Source organism: Myotis brandtii, unplaced genomic scaffold, assembly GCF_000412655.1.
Source record: "Myotis brandtii unplaced genomic scaffold, ASM41265v1 scaffold461, whole genome shotgun sequence".
In the NCBI taxonomy this organism is placed as follows: domain Eukaryota; kingdom Metazoa; phylum Chordata; class Mammalia; order Chiroptera; family Vespertilionidae; genus Myotis; species Myotis brandtii.
In genome coordinates this window covers 870,004-892,290 of record NW_005367626.1, presented here as the reverse complement: position 1 = coordinate 892,290, position 22,287 = coordinate 870,004, and the positions used below count along the sequence as shown (strand labels likewise).

Below are 22,287 nucleotides of genomic sequence, written 5' to 3'. Positions count from 1 at the left end.
AAAAGGTCCTCATAATGATCAATGGTGACAGCCTTAACATAACTTCCTAGCCCTACCTACCTGTCCAATATTAGTTCCAATCTCCAAGGAGATCACAGCTTTATTTCAGCATTAACCCTCCAAATAATAATCCCATTGCCTTCCATTTTCAGTCTCAGCAATTTCATTCCCTTATGTTCCCTCTCACTTTCATTCTTTTCTACTCTCCTCTGTTTCTTCTCTCATAGCCTACAAATAGGAACAGGGCATGCATGCCTTCAGGCAATCAACCTGGACATGAGTCTGTTAGGAAACAGTAGGAAAGCTGGTAGTCTACACAAGCAGGATTTACACTGCAGGCAGGGTCAGGTGGGGGCTCCCTGTCAAGGCCCGAAGATCATGCCTCCCTGGCAGCAATGTGTGTCACTCTACTCAAGTCCAGCCCACAGGCCTGAACCACAGCACTTCAGCTACTCTCTCCAACTGTTCACTCCTGTGTCCTGATTCTGATCAACCGTGGCCCTAACTCTCCTGGGTGTCTCTAATCCTGGCTCAGAAAGCTAATCCCGAGTGCTTCTTCCAACGTCTGCTCTGAATGCTGGGCTTTTTCTATGATTAATCCTGCCAGAGAGCTAGCCAGGCACCTGCTTTACTGTTATAGGACAGCGAAGAACATGTCTAATGTCTTCATTCAGTGGCTATCCCACTATCATGCAAAATGGGCATAAAATGCTATCTGCAGAGGATGCTGATCAAAGTCTGGAGTACCCAGCCAGTTGAAGTGTGTCCTTCCTGAGCTCTAGAAGACCCTCTGGTGACAAGGGCTCTGCCCACGGCTGCCCTGTGACGCTGTCATTCAAGCAGATGTAAACCAAGCCTGTCACCTCCATGCGGAAAAAGAAGAAGGCCGTTTCCTCAGGTGTGTGCAGTTAAAACTAAAGGGTTAAAATTTTCCAATTCTTCAGGGACTGTCCTCAGGTCAAAGGTCAAAACATTATTTTAAGTATAACTTTTACAAGGTTATCTTATTGAATCTGATTTATTATATCTGAACTGATTTTTAGATTAAGTCTTGGAGGTAATTATTTCTGGTAATTAAGAAGTCATCTTTTCAAACATTTCTTATATTTGGCAAAATAAACTTGGGGAAGGGCTCCCTCCCTCAAAATTAAAAGTGAGAGATAATAATTATTTAACTATCAGGTTAATATCACAATTCATCTTTGTATAGATACTGCAAGGAAATCTTAAGGATGATTTCCAGGATAAGCTTAATATCTAACAAAGTAATCCTTCTAAAGTCCCAAAGTGCACATTAAAACACTAGTACAGGGCTACTTCAAGTGTATTTCTCATTTCACCCGCTGCAATGGAAAACTTACAGCACTTTGGACCATGGTCTCATAGTTCACTTATATATCTCTACAGTCCCACTTTCAGAGCTAAATACAGTGGGTGCTCAGTAACTCACTTTCTACATGTACAAGGTCAAATCTAACTCCTTACTCATACATTGCTTCTATGTATTTGTACTTGTTAATCTGGCTTGTGTGCCTAAGGAATGAGGGAACAAACTGTCTTAGCTGTGATGAAAGGTTAAGCTTTTTCAAAGAGACCAACAATATATGTATTTATATATTGTATTATATAATAATAGATGGCATATATCAGTCATCAAGTACACCTTATCAATACATTGGTTAATATGTATATTACCACCCTCCTCATGCTAAACTATCACACATGCTCAAGAATTCAGGGTATCAAACAGTGGTCATAAATGTGACCATTACCAGTCTGTAGGTCCCAAGACTGCCTTAAAAGTATTTCTTAAGAGTTGGGTTGTTGTTGTTTTTTAATATATATTTTTACTGATTTTTAGAGAGAGAGGAAGGGAGAGGGAGAGAGAAAGAGAAACATTGATGTGAAGAGAGACATATCAATGGGCTGCCTCCTACATGCTCTCACCAGGGATTGAGCCCACAGTCCGGGCATGTGTCCTGACCAGGAATCAAACCAGCAAGCTTTTGGTGCATGGGATGATACCCAACCAACTGAGCCACCCTGGTCAGGGCAAGAGTTGGGATTTTTAAATTTTATCTTTATTGTTCAAAGTATTACATATGTCCCTTTTTCTCTCCCCTTTAATCCCCCCCACTTCTCCTACGCACCCCCTTCGCCTACAGCACTACTATCTGTGTCCATGGGTTATGCATATATGCATAATAGCATCCCAACAGAGGCTCTCAAAATAAGGTCAAATTACAAATGGCGACAATTTCCTATTCTCACTTTTAAATTCCTTCAAAACTTGAGTCAGCATTATACAGTTCCAAAGGTTATCAAATTAAGAAAAACGTTTTTAATGTCAAAATGAAGTACCTTCTTTATTTACCTTTAAGACCGATTAACTGTGACTAAGCCAGTCCAGATTACTAAAACAGATCCCAATGTGAATTAGCACAGGGGAACACACACAGCACACACTGAAAACAGCAGGACACGATTACTTAAAAGTGCTTTCTCTAGTGTTGGGGGTGGAGAGGTCAGGGGGAGGGGTTAGAACTTAGTTACAGAGGGCAGATTTCCCTTAAGGCCCAGCTAAGTAAAAGCGGATGTTATGAACAGACAACGTGGGGCAATGCAATACTCATGCAGAAGAGTCTAAATAAAATGACTTTCCTTCCACTTACTCTGCAGTGGCACAAAATCAAAAGAGAAACAATTCATTCTAAGAAAAACAACATTTTATTTCAACAGATAATCCAGAGCAAAGGTCTTAGCATCTTCATCTTTAGAGGTCTATAGGTTATATGCAAAATTTCATACATGTCTGCACCTTTCTGAGAAAAAGTCTATAGCTCTCATCACATAGGAAAATATGACCAAGAACCCACAGAGAGAAATCAGTTTTCCATCATTAATTTCTCACTATTTTTAATGACCCAGCAAAGAGAAATGCTCAACAATGAAGGAGGCTAAAATAGTAACATTTTGCTCACAATAAACTTCAACACAGGCAGCCTTTTATATTAATGTAATATAAATCCACTCCCCAAAATCAAGCAAGAAACTGAGGCTCCTCCTCTCATCAAACTACTTTGATAAACTCTCAAAATAGGGAATTAACAAGAAGACAGCTTAGTCTGCAAACCCATTCTCAATTCTTACAAACTCGAACATTATTTATCACTCTAAGAATTTTAAATTCAATGACAATATATCCATATCTTATTTTCTTACTTTTCTTTAAATTGCCCTCCACCCCAACTGTCAATTTTCCTAAAATATCTTATACAGAGCAAATATTCATTAAACATCGGAACAAACAAGTGAACAAATTACAATTATATGGGCCAACTAAGAGTGGATGGAAACCATCAGTTCATTACAGGTGCCAACATAAGCCTGCCAGGTACAATCTATGGGCCAATCTCCATTTCTGGCCACTCTTTGATTTTTTTTTAATGAACATATTAAGTGGCATGACACTCACAATAAGGACAGAATGTGACAGCATTATCACAAGGTATACATTTTAATACATCTTCCAAACCAGGGAACAGGGCAGTACTGAGTGGAGATGAAATAAACAAACAGAAGCCGAGCCGGTCAGGACCGAGTAAGGTTGAGGTTAGTGGCAACAGCATGTGCGTGGTTTCCAGGAAACCTTCAGTAAGACTGCTGTTAGCCCTAGCCCCGCACCTTGCCCAACCCAGTGCGCTGCCTCTTCTTCCAGCTCCCCGCCTGGCTCAGTGCAGCACTGCCCTGCTCCCAGGGGTGCAGCCGCCCGGCCTGAACTCACCTGGGCCGTGGAAGGGCCTGAAGTTTAAAACATGTTAATGCATCATGCCAAAAGTGCAGCGAACATGCATACTTCATACACTCATGGTTTCAGAGAGATAGAAAACGTGCCACCAATAAGACAACCTCTGTACAAAACACCCTCAAAGAATTCGAAGAAACAATTTTATGGACACCCACATTTACCACAAAGAACAGAATAGTAGTATTACTACATCGAGAAACTGCACCTCACAGATTAAAGTTCCAAAAATAATTATGTGCTTCACCTACTTTAACTGCCATTATTTGTCCACTTGGTTTGTGGACCATTTTGTTGACAGAACCATACGCTCCTCGTCCAATTTCTCCCAGGTCCTTCAAGTCCTCTGCGGTGAAATCCCAGTGCTGTTCAGGGGAGATCTTCAGTTTTCCTGACGATTCAATGCTGTGTGTTCTCAGTCTCTCTCTGTTAAAATATTGAAAAGCAATTTCCACAGTTTAAATATGGTTTGATTTATTTATTTTAGCTAGCAGTGATTAATGTGTGGGAAATTTGTTTTCTCATAATTTACTAAAACAGTCTGACCTCCAGATTTTGGGAGCTTTTTGTTTGTATTATCTTGGTTTTTTACACACTGAATTAAGAAAGGCTGAAATTTAGGTAATCCATAAACACAGTTTTAATGGGATTTATAAAACTAATTTCCATTTATTGAAGAAACTAATTCTGCACACCAGTTTTTATTTCCAAATATAGATCTTTTCCAAACTTTGCAAACTGTATTATCAAATGTGGAATCCCAAGAGCTATAAGCCCCATTTCCAAAAAGTTCTCATCCTACCTCACCCAATATTGTTTATTCCAGGTTCACAATCCTGGTGCAGCTGTTCACAAACTCTGCTGCACATTCGAATCATTTGGGGAGAATTTTTTAGACCCTACAGCAATTAAATCAGAAAATCTAGGGACAAGAGGCAGGAAACCATATTTTTAAAGATCCCCAGGTGATTCTGGCAGAGTTTAGGAACTAGCACCTCAGTGTACTGCCGTGTTCATGATAATGCCATGCTCAGGAAGGGGGATAGTTAAATGAGTATTCCGCTGGCTCTAAGATGAAACTGCCACGTGCTATTCAAATTTGAAACTTTTAGCCTTTGTTCATTAGATAAAACAATGGAGTGAACATAAATAATTCATAGACAAGAGCGCTTACTCATTACAGATTTCCATTAAATAAAAACTTCACCTCCAAAATTCCAACCTAGAGAACATATTAACTTCTAACCATGCTTCATAAAAAAAAAAAAATCCAATTAAAACTAAAAAATCAATCTCATTTCTCACTCCCTCTGTCTGTGTGTGTGTGTCTCTCTCTTTTATCACATACACATACACTGCAATGTGTAGGAATAAACTGCATCAACTAGAGTGAAACATACATAAAAGAAAAACATTCCACTAAGTATCATCTACATTTTTTTAATTTCATATTAAATGATCAGAATCTCTTTTTAAATCTCATCTGGAGATACAAACAAAAGTTTATATGCTTGGGTTTTTTTTATTTTTCTTCTTCCAACATTTATGAACATTTCTCAGATTTTTTGGTTTTTGTAGCTATTTTTAAGGTTCTCAAAATATTTAGAATTTTAAAAGTGCTCCAGAATAACCAGGTACGCTAATATTAATAATAACCAAGATTTGGTGAAAAGGTAAAACCTTCCAGTTATAAAATAAATAAGTTCTGGGGATGTAATGTACAGCATGGTGACAATAGTTAATAGAGTATTATATATCTGAGAGTTGCTAAGAGTATAGATCTTTAAAGTTCCTATCATACACAAATTTGTAACTGTAGTTGGTGATGGATGTTAACTAGACTTACTGTGGTGATCATTTCACAATATACACAAATATTTAATCATTAAATCATGTACCTGAAATGAATATAATGCCAATTATACCACAATAAAAATAAATAAAACCTCTTCAAGGTGAAAAAATAACAATAGCCAAGATTCAACATTACAGTTCAAAGATTAATACACTGTTAAAATAACAACTTAGTGAACTAGCATACCAAAAACCAAATTCTCAAATCACAATACTAACATGTCATAACACCAGCCTTCACTCATCCAGTTTCCGAATACTTTCACCGGTGTTCCTCAGACTCTAGAACAGGGGTGGGCAAACTTTTTGATTCGAGGGCCACAATGGGTTCTTAAACTGGACCAGAGGGCCGGAACAAAAGCATGGATGGAGTGTTTGTGTGAACTAATATAAATTCAAAGTAAACATCATTACATAAAAGGGTACGGTCTTTTTTTTTTTAGTTTTATTCATTTCAAACGGGCCGGATCCGGCCCGCGGGCCGTAGTTTGCCCACGGCTGCTCTAGAATCTAGAGTCACAGGAGCCCGGAAATCAGTGGCCTAAGTGACCAGTCAGGAACAGCCGTGAAGCCTGAACAAAGTTTTTAAGATGGAAATCAGATCCAGGCAAGTACATCAAGCCCAGAGACTAATTTCCTCAGTAATCTCTTCCATGAAGTATACAAATTAAGCCAGGAAATATTCTAGCATCAAAAAGTTCCATGTATAGTGATTATTGTTCTATGATCAATGGCAAGTAAACACCATCTGTATGGTACAGTTTAACCACTGGTGAAATATACAGCACCAGCCTACTGCTGAAGGAGCTGAAGAAAGGTAATTAAAACTGTGTGTAAATTGGAAGCGGCATTTTGAAGTATTCACTAATTAGTATTCACTAATTCAGGGCGATGGCAGAGAGGCTCTGCGGTGGTCCCTAAGCTCCACGTTCCTGGTGCTCACATCTCTGTGTAAGCTCCTCTCTGAGCACAGATGGGACCTGTAACTTGCTTCTAACCAGTAAAATATGGCAACGGATATCATGCTCATGATCACACTGTGTTATAGAACATTTATTGCTAGTATTCCTCAGATACAAAATGAATGATATTTCATTACTACATAAAAATCACACAACAGCTATACTATCTTTGCTAATAGTTTAGCTTACTATATAGGCTGCTATGTGATTTCCAGAAAAAGTCCTTTTTTTTTCTTTTGGAAAGTGAACAGATTGATAGCTGAACTATGCAGGTTACTGTCTTAGGCTAATGAAAATGTTCAAAAATTGATTAAGGTAACAGATGAACAACTCTGAATAACTAAAAGCTACTGATTGGAGAGTTTAAATGGGTGAATTGTGTGGTATAGGAATTATATATGTCAATAAAGCTGCTAAAAGTTAGATAAACAGGAAGATGTGATTACTACCCAGAGCTCCATTTTCTCATTTAGACAGGAAAAGAGTCATGAAAACCACAGAAAACTATGCTCTGGAATGTCACCAGGGCATATCCGTAGTCTTCAATAATATGGGCTGGCCATCTTTTCAGTGATCCTGAACCAATTTCACAGCTACTGTTTTAAGTGTTCCCAACCACAATGGCTTCCAAAGGACTGTGCGTAGAACAGACACAGTGCTCTAGAGACTAGCCCAGAAGCCGACCTGAGCCGTCACCACTGAACTCTAGCAGTGCATCAATGAGGCAACTGTACCTAGTGGCCAAAACCTTAGCTGCAGTTTTTCATCTGAGGAAAATTTGTCCAACAAGATTTAAGTGTTACTTCTACTAGACAGTATCAGGAATTCCTAATCATTTCATTATTAATTTCTTACCTGAAAATTCAATGACTCCATAAACCTAGAAGTTATCCACAAGGCCATTGCCCTATCAGTAAATAAGTTCTGCCTACGAACTTATATTTACTCATATTCCTCCTAAAATATATGTTAAGTCTCTACACGGGTAATTCTTAACTAAGACATCCCACCATTCTCTTTTTTTGCCCACTCAGGAAACAAATAAGGGATTGATGTTCTAAGTTTCAAATTAACCCCCCAGCGAACCCTCTCCATAAAATAGTCCAGGAGGAAAAAAAAGTTCATAGAAAAATGAGCAACATTCTCCTTTGGATTTGGAGGTCTTTAATATGAAAACAAGTTTCAGTAGTTCTTGTTATAACAGAACTTGTGATTGGACTATCAAATGACACACATTCCAGTTAAAACTCAGCTATACTAACATTTTTTTAATGCCTAAGATCACAAATCTGAATTAAATACTGTATCTCTTGAATACAGTATTTCGAACAGTATGCATTTTTGGATACATATTAACATCAGGGACACTGTTTAGATATAGACTGATGTCCCGTTAAAATATTTCCTCCTACATAAAGCTAAATAGAATTTCAGTGGCAATATGAACTTGAAATCTAAAGACACTGACACTAAGGATTAAAATCTAAAAAAATATATCAGCTCTAGCTGGTTTGGCTCAGTGGATAGAGTATCGGCCTATGGACTGAAGGGTCACGGGTTCAAGGGCACATGCCTGGGTTGCGGGCTTTTTTTTTTTCCTCTCATCATTTAAGTTTCTATCTCTCTCTTCCTCTCCCTTCTTCTCTGAAATCAATAAAAATATATTTAAAAATATACTAGTATATATCAATCAACCTTATTGGATATGAATCAAATTTGAAAGTCAATTCATGGACATATTGTATCTTACCACCATATTCACTAATTAATATAAATAGACTAGGTGTATGTACCATGGGTTAATATCTTCACTTTTTTTTTTTCCCAAAAGACTACATTCCCTAGCTTTACTGGTATAGAGGGATGCCATTAAGAATGACTGGAAAATATCAAATATTTTAAGGGTTACCTCTCCCAATTGTTTAAGGGAACACTTATTCCCCCAAATCTCTTCTTTCTGTGCAGAGGAACCTGGTCTCTCATCTGAGCTCTGTTTGGACTCAGGAAACAAGTTACAGAGGCAAAAGAAGGGCCCTAGGAGTTTAAGAAAAAGAAAAGTAGAGAGAATGCACCTGGGAGAAGAGAGGGAAAGGCAGAGCTATGCTAGGTGTGGGCCCCTGGGGAAAGGCATTGGGGCTTGTCTGTAGTCTTCAATAATATGGGGGGAGGAGAGAATGAGCCTGCTGGGTCCTCTGTCCTGAGGCGTTTTTTATCCACTCTCTAAAGGTGGGATCTGAGGGGAGGATCTCAATAGAATATTCATCAGCTTTCCTGGTATGTCCTTTCAGAGTCCTGTTCACTACTGATTGGTCAGTGCCAGGGCAGGGCATTAGTCATCACAGCTGGTCCTGATGTCAGCCATGGCATCACCCCACCTGCCTTAGTGCTTTTCTGGGCCTGAAACTGAACCACAACTGAGGCCTAGATGTTCTCTCTGCTTTGACCACAACTCTGCCAACAGACCCTAGGCTTTATTCCTAAGATTATTTGATGTGACCAGAACCTCATTGACTTGACTTTGATGTGGCTTAAGGGTGTGCTCATGCAAGGGCTTGTATGGGACTTATAAGAGGCTGTTCTCTGACCTCCTTGTTCCTCCCCGAAGGGGGGCTACCAAATGACTAAGGACATGCTAGGGGAAGAAAGGTCACTCTGGGAGCCAGGTCCTTATTTTCCCAGTTTTGTCCGCTGCTACGTACCAGGGGCTTTCTGCCCTGGTGACATTCCTATTGTGCTCATGCCTAACTTCTACTGCAATTATTGTTTACATGCAAATACACTTCTAATACAGCCCCTAACAATATTTCATTTCCCAGTGATCCTCACAGAAGGGGGTGCTACCCCACACCCTGAGTATCTAAGTGGGGAGGAGGGCAGGCATTGGTAGCAGTTCAGTCATCATGAGGACTGGGCATTGCTATGCGCATTTAGTGGCTAGAGACTAATGATGCTAAATGTTTTAAACTTTATCCCATTTTATTTCCTTATGTATATTCTAGATAGCTGCCAATAAAAATATAGAACATTAAAGTCGAATTGTAGTTGGATTTTAATCCTTCTGTGAAACTATTTAAGCTTAATACACACAATCCTTTGTTAGAGAAAACTTTCACCCCCAGGCTTCCCGACTTCCCAGTTTGGTGTTCAGGTCATGCATAGTTACAGACAAGAGAATCTGATTAGAAAGCAAACAGACCATCCAGTCTTGTCCTCCAGGAAGCTGCCTGAAAGTCCTGGCCTGGGCTCAGTGTTACTGCTCTGCATCCACATATACTGAAATCAAGAAACACCCAGTCCTCAGCAAATCCCTAATCTACAGTCCCAATAACTTTTTTAAAAGTATATTACACTAGTTTGTACTGCTTATACCCTAAGTTGAATCCACTTCTAACCATTCTTGCTTAATTATTCTAATGATTATCTTCATAAATCTAAATCAGAGGTTTCATTTTAAGGTGCACAGGTGCAGATATAGGCATTAGGCTAGGATCCCTCAAATTACATAATGAAGAGGTTCTCCCTGCAGCTCCAGCACCCACAATGGAATCCTATGTCTACTATTTGACTCTTTGCCATGGGCATATATCACTTCTTAAACATTTCCAAATATACCAACATGCTAAATGAAACTTCCAAGGGATGGAAGGATAGATATCTACTATGGTTACTATGGCTTACACATGAGCTCACATATGAAGAACACAGCACAGACCCTTCCTGCATGGGCCTGTGTGTTCATTCCCATAATGACACAAAGGTTCTCTCCAGAGTCAAGTCTCAGACTCATAGCTTCACACACCACTGTACACATTCTACATTGCCACTCCTCCACTCATTTAAGAAATCTACTAATTTTGAATCATTCACCATTTGTCAAAACTTACCACTGTCATAATCTAGTCATGAGTCCAACCCCTCAAAACTCTGAATCTTATTTTGGTGCCAATTATCTTTCATTCAAATTCCAAATTCACTTTGCTATTTTGGGCAAGTGGGAGTTGAGGTGATACTGATGAAAACAGGAAGTGTTAGACACTACTCCTCATCACTTTCCTGTGAATATTTTAGTGTTGTTGTTTTTCCTGTGATATTCTAGTACTATTCCCACCCTGTTGCCTATATTTGCATCATAGAGGCTGTCTTCTATGATTTTTAACTATGCCTATATCATCCTGTCCTTGAAAAGTAAATTGAATACCCTCCCTAGCAGGTCAACAAACCTATTGCTGAGAATACATTCTTCATAGGTTTCCAAAGGAAACTTGCCAGTAGCTAGCTATTCTTAACATAGAATGTGGTCTAAAAAGCCAAAACCAAGTCTTCAAAACCATATGCAGTAGGCCCTCCTCCCCCAAAAGATAGATCATCTGGAACCTCAGAAGGGTCTCAAGAAAAGATCATTGCAGATTAGGGTAGGCTCTAAATACAATGACAAATCCTATATAATAAAACCCTAATATGCAAATCAACCAAACAGCAGAACGACAGGTCGTTATGACGTGCTGACCACCACAGGGGGCAGATGCTCAATGCAGGAGCTGCCCCCTGGTGGTCAGTGCACTCCCACAGGAAGAGCGCTACTCAGCCAGAAGCCAGGCTCACGGCTGGTGGCAGTGGCAGGAGCCTCTCCCACCTCCACGGCAGTGCTAAGGACCCCTGAGGGGTCCCAGACTGCGAGAGGATACAGGCCAGGCTGAGGGACCTCCCGGCCCCCAGTGCACAAATGTTGTGCACCAGGCCTCTAATACCCTTATAAGTGACAGAACTGGAGAAGACAGAACACACAGAAAGATACAGGAAAAAGGCCAAAAGAGGTTGGAGGCAGCAACTGGAATTCTGCTACCACAGCCTATGGAACATCAGGAGCTACCAGAGCTGAAAGAAGAAAGGGTAGGGTCCTCTAGAGCCTTCAGAAGAAGCAAGGCCCTGCCAACACCCCAATTTCGGATTTCTGGCCCCCAGAACTACAAGAGAATAAATCTCTGTTTAAGCCATCAGATCTGTAATTTGTTGACAGCCCCAGGAATCAAATACAACATCCAAACCAAGAGTCACCAAAATTTTTCTGTAATGGGACAGATAGTAAATATTTTAGGCTTTGCCAGCCATACAGTCTTTGTTGCAACTATGTAACAAATGGGTGTGACTATGTTTCAATAAAACTTCATTTACAAGAACTAGCAGCTGGCCCTAGCCGGTTTGGCTCTGTGGATAGAGCGTTGGCCTACAGATCAAAGAGTCCCAGGTTCAATTCCAGTCAAGGGCACGTACCTTGGTTGCAGGCTCCTCCCTGCCCCGGGCCCTGGTCTGGGCTCATGCAGGAGGCAAGCAATCAATGTGTTTCTCTAACATTGATGTTTCTCTGTCTTTCCCTCTCCCCTCTACTCTCCCTAAAATCAATGGAAAAATATCCTCAAGCGAGGATTAACAATAAAAACAGAGAGAGAAAAGAACTAGCAGCTGGCTACATTTGGTTCCTGAGTTATAGTTTGCTGATCACATGATCTAAATAACTGTCATCTAAATTATATATCTTTTAAATGATCTAAATTATATCTACTCATTTTTCACCTTTTCTCTTTCAAATTTATAATCAGCTCTGAAAGATAAGAAACTTCACTTATCCACCCAAACCCTGTATTTCCAGAATTTAAACTCAAGATACATTTCAAGCTTTTTCTTAAAAATCCCCCACAAATCAACAGGGAATGAAATTAAGAGTCTGCTATCCCTCCCCTGATTCTATCACATTACGATATATGTATAGCATAATATACATATAATTATGTAATTAAGTCAGCAGCCAACCTCAATACCTCCCCTATCTTTGTCTTCTTCCTAGGCATGAAAACTTGATTCCTGAAACTTTCCAATACCTACTGATTTTCCTTTAATATATATTCTAGAGCCACCATCCATAAGAATCTTTATTTAATCAATCTGAAGTGCATTTTCTCCTCCTGTTTCATTATCACATTCTCCCCCTTCATTTATCTTGATCTTGATTTCCTAGAAATGCTTCCCAATTTCTTCCTATTTTTCCCCTAAGCATCCTTGATTTTATCGAGCCAACATATACTGAAATGCCTGAAGCTCTTACTCTTTTCACCATATGTATATATAACTAGCAAGGCTCTTTAGACAGGAAAATAAATGGAACACATACCCTGCACACCACTGCAACTATTCTTCTGTGTCCATACTGTTAGGATGTCTAGATGAATACTGCTTTATGCATCCTTCTGCAATGCAGCTCTATTAATTCCGGAAATTTCCACAGCAAACTCAGTCTGCCAGTTGCCATGGAAACTGCCTGCTTCCTGGCATTACTAACAAAATGAGTATCTCTGCTAAGATCTAAGGTAAAGCAAAAGGAAGAAAACTGAAAAAAAAAAAGTCTAAAAAAATTGCTCAAGACACTCCAAATATAAATTTTCAAATTCTGATGTCCATATTCAGTGAACAGAATAATTTGTATTAACCATACAAATCTGCAGTATTTTGAAGCAGTACAGATTTATGGAATAGAAAGCATTTTTTATCACTGAGGAAAAGGGTATATTAGAGAGAATAGGGTAAACATTAGTGTTTGCATGCCGCTGCTATAGACGGCACATTCACTAAGAGCTGACGGAGGGTCAGCTGTACTCAGAACTTACCATTACAATAAATAGTATTTCTAGAATGTGTTTCTTACAAAACAAAGTCAAGAAAGCTGCCCAAACCAACAGGTAACAAGTTTTCTTAAGATCTTTCCCTGTTTGAAGCCCAATCTCAACTGGTAGCTAAAACTCCTTCCCCCAAGTACATAAGTCAGAATAGTTAAAGTGCGTCCCAGGAGTCATCCTGTCCTTAGACACAGCTGACCACCACCCCGTCCACCTGCCCTTTGAAACAGTGCTTGGTTTCTATGACATCACACCCTACTAACTTGCTTCCTACCCTCTCAAGTGTCTTTCCCATCTCTGCCTGCTGTTCCTCTTCTATCCACCTCTAAATATTAGATTTCCTCAGAACTAAGCCCTGGATCCAATTCTCATCAAGACACTCTGTCTCCCTAGACAATAATATCATCTATATGCTGAGGACTCTCAACCTGTAATTTCCGATCTAGACTCTACTTTGGGTAGCTAAATTCTTGTTTTTCTACACTCCCTCATCCACAGATACCCATACCCAGGGTCCCCATCTCAGTAATGGCAACTGAACCCATCATCTGACCCAGAATTCTGGAAGTCACTAAGAACACTTTCCCCTCTTTCACCACCCACATTCAAAATAGTATCAATGTTTGTTAATGCTACCTTCACAATTTCTTGGAATCTGTCCATTTCCCTCTATCTCCACTGTCATCAACATTTATCATTCATTGTCGCCCATTATGTTTCAGCTACATGACCACAACCTTACTAGGACTCCCTAAGTCCATTTTTGCCTCCTTCCAAAACATACTCCACAGCAACCAGAATAATCACTTTAGAATATCGATCAAATCATGTCATTCATCTCATAACCCTGCAGACCATCCCTCAGCACTTTATATGTCATCCCAAGCCTTACCAATAAGGCCATACATTATCTGGCCCATGACTACCTCTCCACACTTATTTTAAATCCACTTTCCCTTCTCTAATCAAATTGCCATTTGTTCAATTCGATGAAAAGCTGAATCTTTCCCACCTTGACATCTTGCAACTTCAAAGACAAGCTATTCCCTGCACTTGGGACACTCTATCAGTCAGACCCTTCCTCAAATCTACTAAAAACTACACAAGCTCAGAAGTCTTTAATGACTTCAAAATCTCCACTCTAAAGCAGGCTCCTCTTCCATTCTCTCAGAGTATCTGGTTCTTTTCCTTCAATAATACATATACTAGTTATAATCATATATAAAATATAATTTTTAAAAAATATACAGGGGTGGGCAAATGAAGGTTTACAGTTGTCTGTATGGAAAATACAATAATTAATAAATAATACAAGAATAAACTGACCCCCGTACTCAGAACTGTAAGCCTACTTTTGCCTGTGTCTACCTCTATACTTTAATCTTTATGAAGTAGCAATCACACTTCTTTATTTTAACGTGACACACCCTGTGTCCACCATAGTACCTGGTAGAGCAGAGAACCACCCTTCCTAATGCTGCGACCCTTTAATACAGTTCCTCATGTTGTGGTGACCCCCAACCATAAAATTATTTTCGTTGCTACTTCATAACTGTAATTTTGCTACTGTTATGAATCGTAATGTAAATATCTGATATGCAGGATGTATTTTCATTGTTACCAATTGAACATAATTAAAGCATAGTAATTAATCACAAAAACAATATGTAATTATACATGTGTTTTCCGATGGTCTTAGGCGACCCCTGTGAAAGGGTCGTTCGACCCCCAAAGAGGTCGCGACCCACAGGTTGAGAACCGCTGGAGTAATGGATACTTTCAACAATAAAACTATATTTTAAAAAAATTAAAAATGCGCCATGGCCTTAGCCAGTTTTGCTCAGTGGCTAGAGCATTGGCTCTCAGACTAAAGGGTCCCAGGCTTGATTCTGATCAAGAGCACATGCCTTGGTTGCAGGTTCAATCCCAGGCCCTGGTTGGAGTGTGTGCAGGAGGCAAACAATCAATGTGTCTCTCTCACATCAATGTTTCTCTCTCTCTGTCTCTCACCCTTTGATCCCGTCTTTAAAAATCAATGAAAAAATATCCTCAGGTGAAAAATATCCTCAGGTGAGGAGTAACAACAACAAAAATTTAAAAATGAGTAATGCGTGCTTCTGGTAAGAGAATTCATTTGGTGCAGAAAGTTATAAAATAGTAAGCTTCATGCCATTAATATTTCTCTCTGAAGATTAAACCCTATAAGTGTAATAGGTCCTTGCAGAAAAACTTGTTCAAATATCAGAATATATAATAATTTGTATAAATCCGTGAAAATATTTATATAAAAAGCAGTCTTATTGTACGCTGCTTTGTAGCTTGATTTTTTTCACTTTGTACATCTTTATTTTTGTTTTTTTTAATATATTTTTATTGATTTCATAGAGGAAGGGAGAGGGAGAGATAGATTGAAACATCAATGATGAGAATCATTGATCTGCCGCCTCCTACACACCCCCTACTGGGGGTCAAGCCTGCAACCTGGGCATGTGCCCCTGACCAGAATCAAACCCAGGACCCTTCAGTCTAGCTGATGCTCTACCCACTGAGCCAAACCAGCTAGGGCTCACTTTGTACATCTTGAGGATACTTCTGAATTAGCACATTATTCTTTTTCAATCAGTTATATATCTGTTATTACATTGTATAGATCAGCCGTGGGAAAACTACGGCCTGCGGGGCGGGGTCCGCCCCCTTTGAAAGAAAAAAAACTAAAAAAAAAAAAAAAAAAAAGACCGTACCCTTTTATGTAATGATGTTTACTTTGAATTTATATTAGTTCACACAAACACTCCATCCATGCTTTTGTTCCGGCCCTCTGGTCCAGTTTAAGAACCCATTGTGGCCCTCGAGTCAAAAAGTTTGCCCACCCCTGGTATAGATGTATTATATATTTATCTAGTTTACTGATAGCCATTAGATCATTTTCATTTTTAAATTGAAAACAGTGTTTTAAAGAGCAACTTTTGGTGAAATGTATTTTTTTTAATTAAAAAATTGTTTAATCCTTCACAGTGCCAGTTTTTGACCCTTCTATCTTAGGAGACTGTGAAAGTGGCTGTGTCTTCTCAACCTTGGCACTATTGGACATTTTAGGGTGGATAATTCTTTTAAGTCTTGTGTAGGATGCTGAGCAGCATCTCTGGACTCTACCCACTAGATGGCAGGAGCACCCTCCTCCCCTGGTTGAATAACCAAAATTGTCTCCAGGCACTGTAGAATGACCCTTGAGGTGCAAAATTGCCCATGATCCAGGACCACTGGTACCGAGAACATTGTAGCTTCACACAGGTGGTTACTATTACCTCTCTCCTAACTGAGGAACTGCCAAAATCCTCAGGAATAAAAGGTGTATTCCTCCTTATCTTGGGGTTTGAGTGGATGACAAAAAAAGGGGAGCTTGGGAAATGGAATAAGGATATCTCAGAGTCAGGGAGTGCATCAAAGCTTTCTGAGCAACTGGTAGCTGTCAGAAACCAAAATATAACCACCCAACACATGTTCTTTCATGCATTTAGCAAGTTTTTGTTGAATACCTAACCTCTACTACAGTGGTTCTCAACCTTCCTAATGCCGCGACCCTTTAATACAGTTCCTCATGTTGTGGTGACGCCCAACCATAAAATTATTTTCGTTGCTACTTCGTAACTGTAATTTTGCTACTGGCATAGTGATTAATCACAAAAACAATATGTAATTATACATGTGTTTTCCGATGGTCTTAGGCGACCCCTGTGAAAGGGTCGTTCGACCCCCAAAGGGATCGCGACCCACAGGTTGGCGACCCACAGGTTGAGAACCGCTGGTTTAAAGGGTAACATGAACTATCTGAATGGAAAAATTATGGACCATTTGGGCTTTCTTTATATTTTTCTGTATCAGAGGGGGGGCGGTGGTAGGGAGCTAGAAAGAGTAGTAACTGTTCTTTTTCAATAAAAGCACAATAGAGATAGCATGTCCTGCCCGGCCAGCATGGCTCAGTGGTTGAGCGTCACGGTTCGATTCCTGGTCAGAGCACCTGCCCAGCTTGCTGGCTCGATCCCCAGTTCAGGGCATGCAGGAGGTAGCCGATCAATGATTCTCTCTCATCATCAATGTTTCTAGCTCTCTCTCCCTCTCCCTCTCTGAAACCAATAAAAATATTTTAAAACACACACAATGTTCACATGCTTATCACTTGACTGTTGAAGCACACAGTACTTTGAGAACAAGGACAAAAAAGCACAAGGCTGTTCAGGGAGAGTAAACCATATACTCATAATTTTTACTGTTAGATTCCTGGCTTTTTAAAATTGAAGTATCATTTTCATACAGTGAAACGCACAGATCATGAGTATATAGGAGGATGAGTTAAGAAATGCACACACCTATACATCATCACTTAACAAGATGCAGAACCTTCCGTCACCCCAGAAAATTCTCTTGTGCCATTCGTGTCAGTTCCTCCACAGACAAACACAGCTCTGATTGTGATAAAATCAGATAAAAGTTTCACCTACTTTAGAATATAATGTAGATAGAATCAAGCAGTGTGTTCTCTTGTGTCTGGCTTTTGCTCAGCATTTTTGGAGATTCATTAATGTGATTGTGGGCATCAATACTTTGTTCTTTTTTATTTGTTGAGGGCTATTTCACTGAATATTTAGCTGCCATCCATACCTAAGAGTTCCTCATCCATGGATCCAACCACACATCAAAAATTGAAAAAAAGCTATGTTGTTGCTGACATGTGCTAAGTAGTTAGGCCTGTGATGGTGGGATCTGCACTAAACATGCCCACACTAAACAATACAGTATAACTACTTACACAGCATTTACATTGTATTAGCTACTATCATTAATCAAAAGATGATTTAAAATATATGGGAGATGTGTGTAGATTATATGCAAATACTACATTTTATATAAGGTAAATATATATAAGCATCCACAGATTTTGGCATCTATGAGGGGTCCTAGATCAATCCACACCGAAACCGAGGGATGAATGCACTAAAATTTGTTGATCCATTCTTCCATCATTGGACATCTGGGTTGTTTCTTGTTTGGGGGCTATTACAAATAAAGTGTTTATAAACATTTATATGCAAATCTTTCTGAGGACAGTTTCATCTTCTGTAAATAAGGAGTAGAATTATTGAGTAATGAGGTGGATGTAAATTTAACTTTGTAAGAAACTATCAGAGTTTTCTTAAGTGGTTGTACCATTTTCTACTCCCCTAACAATATATAAAAAGTCCAATTACACCATATACTTGCCAAAATACTATGTAGTCTTTTAAATTTTATCCATTCCAGTGGGTATGTAATGGTGTGAATAGAAAAAATATACATATACATACACACACACACACAGATACATACATATGTATATATACTGTGTCCCCCAAAAAATGTATACACACTTTTCTAATACCTCAATTGAGTTTCTTTTTTTTTTTCAGATTTAATTCATTGGAATTAATAAATATTCAAAGTCTGTATACATTTTGGGGGGGCACCCTATATATACCTATTCCCCCCCTTCCTGGCACAGAGCTCCCAAAACCCTTGTAAATTCCTAAGTGATAGCACTAGGAGCATCTTTTGTTCTAATGAGGTGACTGGGGACTCCTGGATGGGGGCTGATCACCAGAAAGACCAAGACATGATTAGAAACTTGGAATTTTCAGCCCCAGGCCTCCAAAGTGCATAGAGGCTGAAAATGGAGCTAATAACTGATCGTGCCTGTGTGATGAAGCCTCCATAAAACTCCAAAGGGTGTTCAGAGAGCTTTCAGGGCGGGGAACACATCCACACCAGGAGGTGCTGGTAGCCCACCCAACTCCACGGGAGAGAAGCTCCTGCTCTGGACTCTCCCAGATCTCACCCTATGTATCTCTTCATCTGACTGTTCATCTGTATCCTTTATCATTTCTTTTAATAAACTGGTAAACGTGTTTCCCTGAGCTATGTGAGCCACTCTAGCAAATTAATAGAACCTGAGGAGGTAGTTGGAACCTATAGCCTGTTGGTCAGAAGTACAGGCTTTTGACCAGCACCTAAAGTGGGGATGGGGTCCAGCCGGCGTGGCTCAGTGACTGAGTATCTATGTATGAACCAGGAGGTCATGGTTGGATTCCCAGTCAGGGCACATGACTGTTGTGGGCTCTATCCCCAATAGGGGGCAGACAGGAGGCAGCCCATCAGTGATTCTCTCTAATCATTGATGTTTCTATATCTCTCTCCCTCTCCTTTCCTCTCTAAATTAAATAAAAATATTTTATATATTAATATATGTGTGTGTGTGTATTTATTTATTTAACTTGCTGCCTGTTTAGAAATGGTTGGAAACCTCAACAAAAGCAAGGAAAGCAGACATTCCTTTAAAAAGCAGAACTTTGCTGGACTATAGGTTAAAGAACAGGGAAATCTTTTAAATGTCTGCCTAAGTCTCTGATTCAGGAACATAGATGAATTAAAACAGCAGTCACCAACCTTTCAGACCTCACTGACCATCAGTGGTCCACGGACCACCAGTTGGCAACCACTGATTTAAAATACCAAAAGTAAATTCATTTTTAGCAGACAAGCAACTCAACATTATTTATCATTAATTTATTTCAATAAACATTCCAGAATTAACGCTCGATCCCTCGCCTATAAACATCCAGTTTAAGAAGATGATACCATGAATCTCCAGGGGTGAGGGGCCACACAGACAGTCAGGTCATCCACACCCTCTGCTGAGAATCACTTCTCCATGAATCTCTCACTCAGGGAATGTGCCAAGCTGGCAGGTACACGGAGGCAGAATGTGGGGCTGAAGGAAATATTAAATAGCTCTGAACTTGAAGAAGTACCATATGAAAGCTTTAAAACATTATCTCACACAGCAGCATTACTCACTATACTCAAAAGGTAGACACACCCAAATGTCCACCACAGACGAATGATAAACAAAGGTCGTATACACATGCAATAAAATATTATTCAGGCTTATAAAGAAAATGCTGACATATATTACAACATACATGGAGTATAAAAACATCATGTTAAGTAAAATAAGCCAGACACAAAATATTGTGTAATTCCACTTGTAAGAGATACCTAAAGTAATCATATTCATAGAACAGAAAGAGAACAGGGGCTGGCAGGGGTAGGGAGGAGGAATGAGGAGTTAGTGCTTAATGGCTACAGAGTTTCAGTTTGAGAAATGACAGAGTTCTAAAGATAGATGGTAGTGACAGATGCACAACAATGTGAACGTGTTTAATACCACTGAGCAGTACACTAAGAAATGGTTAGGTTTATATTATGTATGCTTTGCCACAATAAGAAAAAGTTTGGGCTGGCCAGTGTGGCTCAGTGGCTGAGCATTGACCCATGAACCAGGAATTCACGGTTCAATTCCAGGTCAAGGCATATGCCCAGGATGTGGCCTTGATCCCCAGTATGGGGTGTGCTGGACCAGTGTGATCAATGATTCTCTCTCATCATTGATGTTTCTGTCTCTCTCTCCCTCTCCCTTCCTCTCTGAAATCAATAAAAATATATTTCATTTTTAAAAAAAGAAAGAAAAAGTATGCAGCAGTAAATCTAAACCAGCTTTTGGGGGGGGGGGGGGTGAAGGGAAAATCTCATAGTATTTAAATTGGTGTTTTAAATTTTGGGGTAATAATTTATACCTATATTTTTTTATTTCTTTATTGATTTCAGAGAGGAAGGGAGAGGGAGAGAGAGACAGAAACATCAATGATGAGAGAGAATCATTGATCAGCCACCTCCTGTACGCCTCCCAGTGGTGATAGAGCCCGCAATCCAGGCATGTGCTCCTGGCCAGAATCGAACTTGGGACTCTTCCGTCCACAGGCCAACACTCTATCCACTGATCCAAACCATCTAGGGCTATACCTATAAATATTTCTTCCATTACTATCATTTTGTGAAAGTGCTCCACTATAGAAATTCCAAATTACTGAGACTGTGTCAACAATTTTCAGAGATGAAAAATAAAAAACAAAAAACAGCACCTTTTAAACTCATGTATACTAGTGGCTTTCTCACTTAGGAATTAACCAGAGATGTCCTAGGCACATCTCTGGGGAATGAGAACACACAAGACTACAGAGCCCTCTGCCTCCTTACAAACACTTAGCCTATGAAGCTTAAGTATGAGATTTTACATGAAGTAGTACACACCTGGGTCAATACCCCCGCTCCCTTCCCTACCTCTCTTCTCTCTCTCTCTCTCTCTCTCTCTCTCACACACACACACACACACACACACACACACAACAAATCCCTCTCTTCTAACTCATCGTATAAAATAATGAAAGTCACGACCAGCTAGTGTGGCTCAGTAGTTGAATGTCGACCTATGAACCAGGAGGTCACAGTTCAATTCCAGGTCAGGGCACATGCCCAGGTTGAGGGCTCGATCCCCAGTGGGGGGTGTGCAGGAGGCAGCCAATCAGCGGTTCTCTCTCATCATTGATGTTTCTGTCACTCCCTTTCGCTTCCTCTCTGAAATCAATACAAAATATATATATTTTTAAAATAAAATAAGAGTTAAGTGGCTGGGATAGAAGCCAGAACTCCAAAATTAACTACAATGATTAATCCATGATAATCTACACTAATAAAAGACAAACATGCAAATTGACTGTGCCTTCGCTATGCCTTAAACCACGCCCACCAGCCAATCAGAGCGACTATATGCAAATTAACACAACCAAGATGGCGGCAGGCAGCCACGGAGCTGGAGCAAGCAGGAGGCTTGGTTGCCCCAATGATGGAGGAAGCCAAGCTTCCTGCTTGCTGCGCGGGCTCTGAGCTCCACTCAAAGCAACAAAGTTTCAATTATAGAAGGTAAATAAACCCCAGATACCTGCTTTCAGCCAGCCATGGCCACGGAGCTGGAGCGAGCAGGAGGCTTCCCTCCTGCCCGCCCTGGCCGGCTCTGAGCTCCTCTCAAGGCTACAAAGTTTCAATTATAGAAGGTAAATAAACCCCAGAT

The 22,287-nt window shown here is 39.8% G+C and overlaps 1 protein-coding gene across 1 annotated transcript in view; it reads right to left on the bottom strand.

The window, feature by feature from the left end:
• Window positions 1-22,287, bottom strand: part of MAP2K4 (mitogen-activated protein kinase kinase 4) — a 115,305-nt gene that overhangs the window by 53,443 nt on the left and 39,575 nt on the right. The window contains exon 5 of the mRNA XM_014547010.1: window positions 4,057-4,231. Coding sequence (XP_014402496.1) covers window positions 4,057-4,231 — 175 coding nt within the window. The remainder of the gene's footprint in view (window positions 1-4,056; window positions 4,232-22,287) is intronic.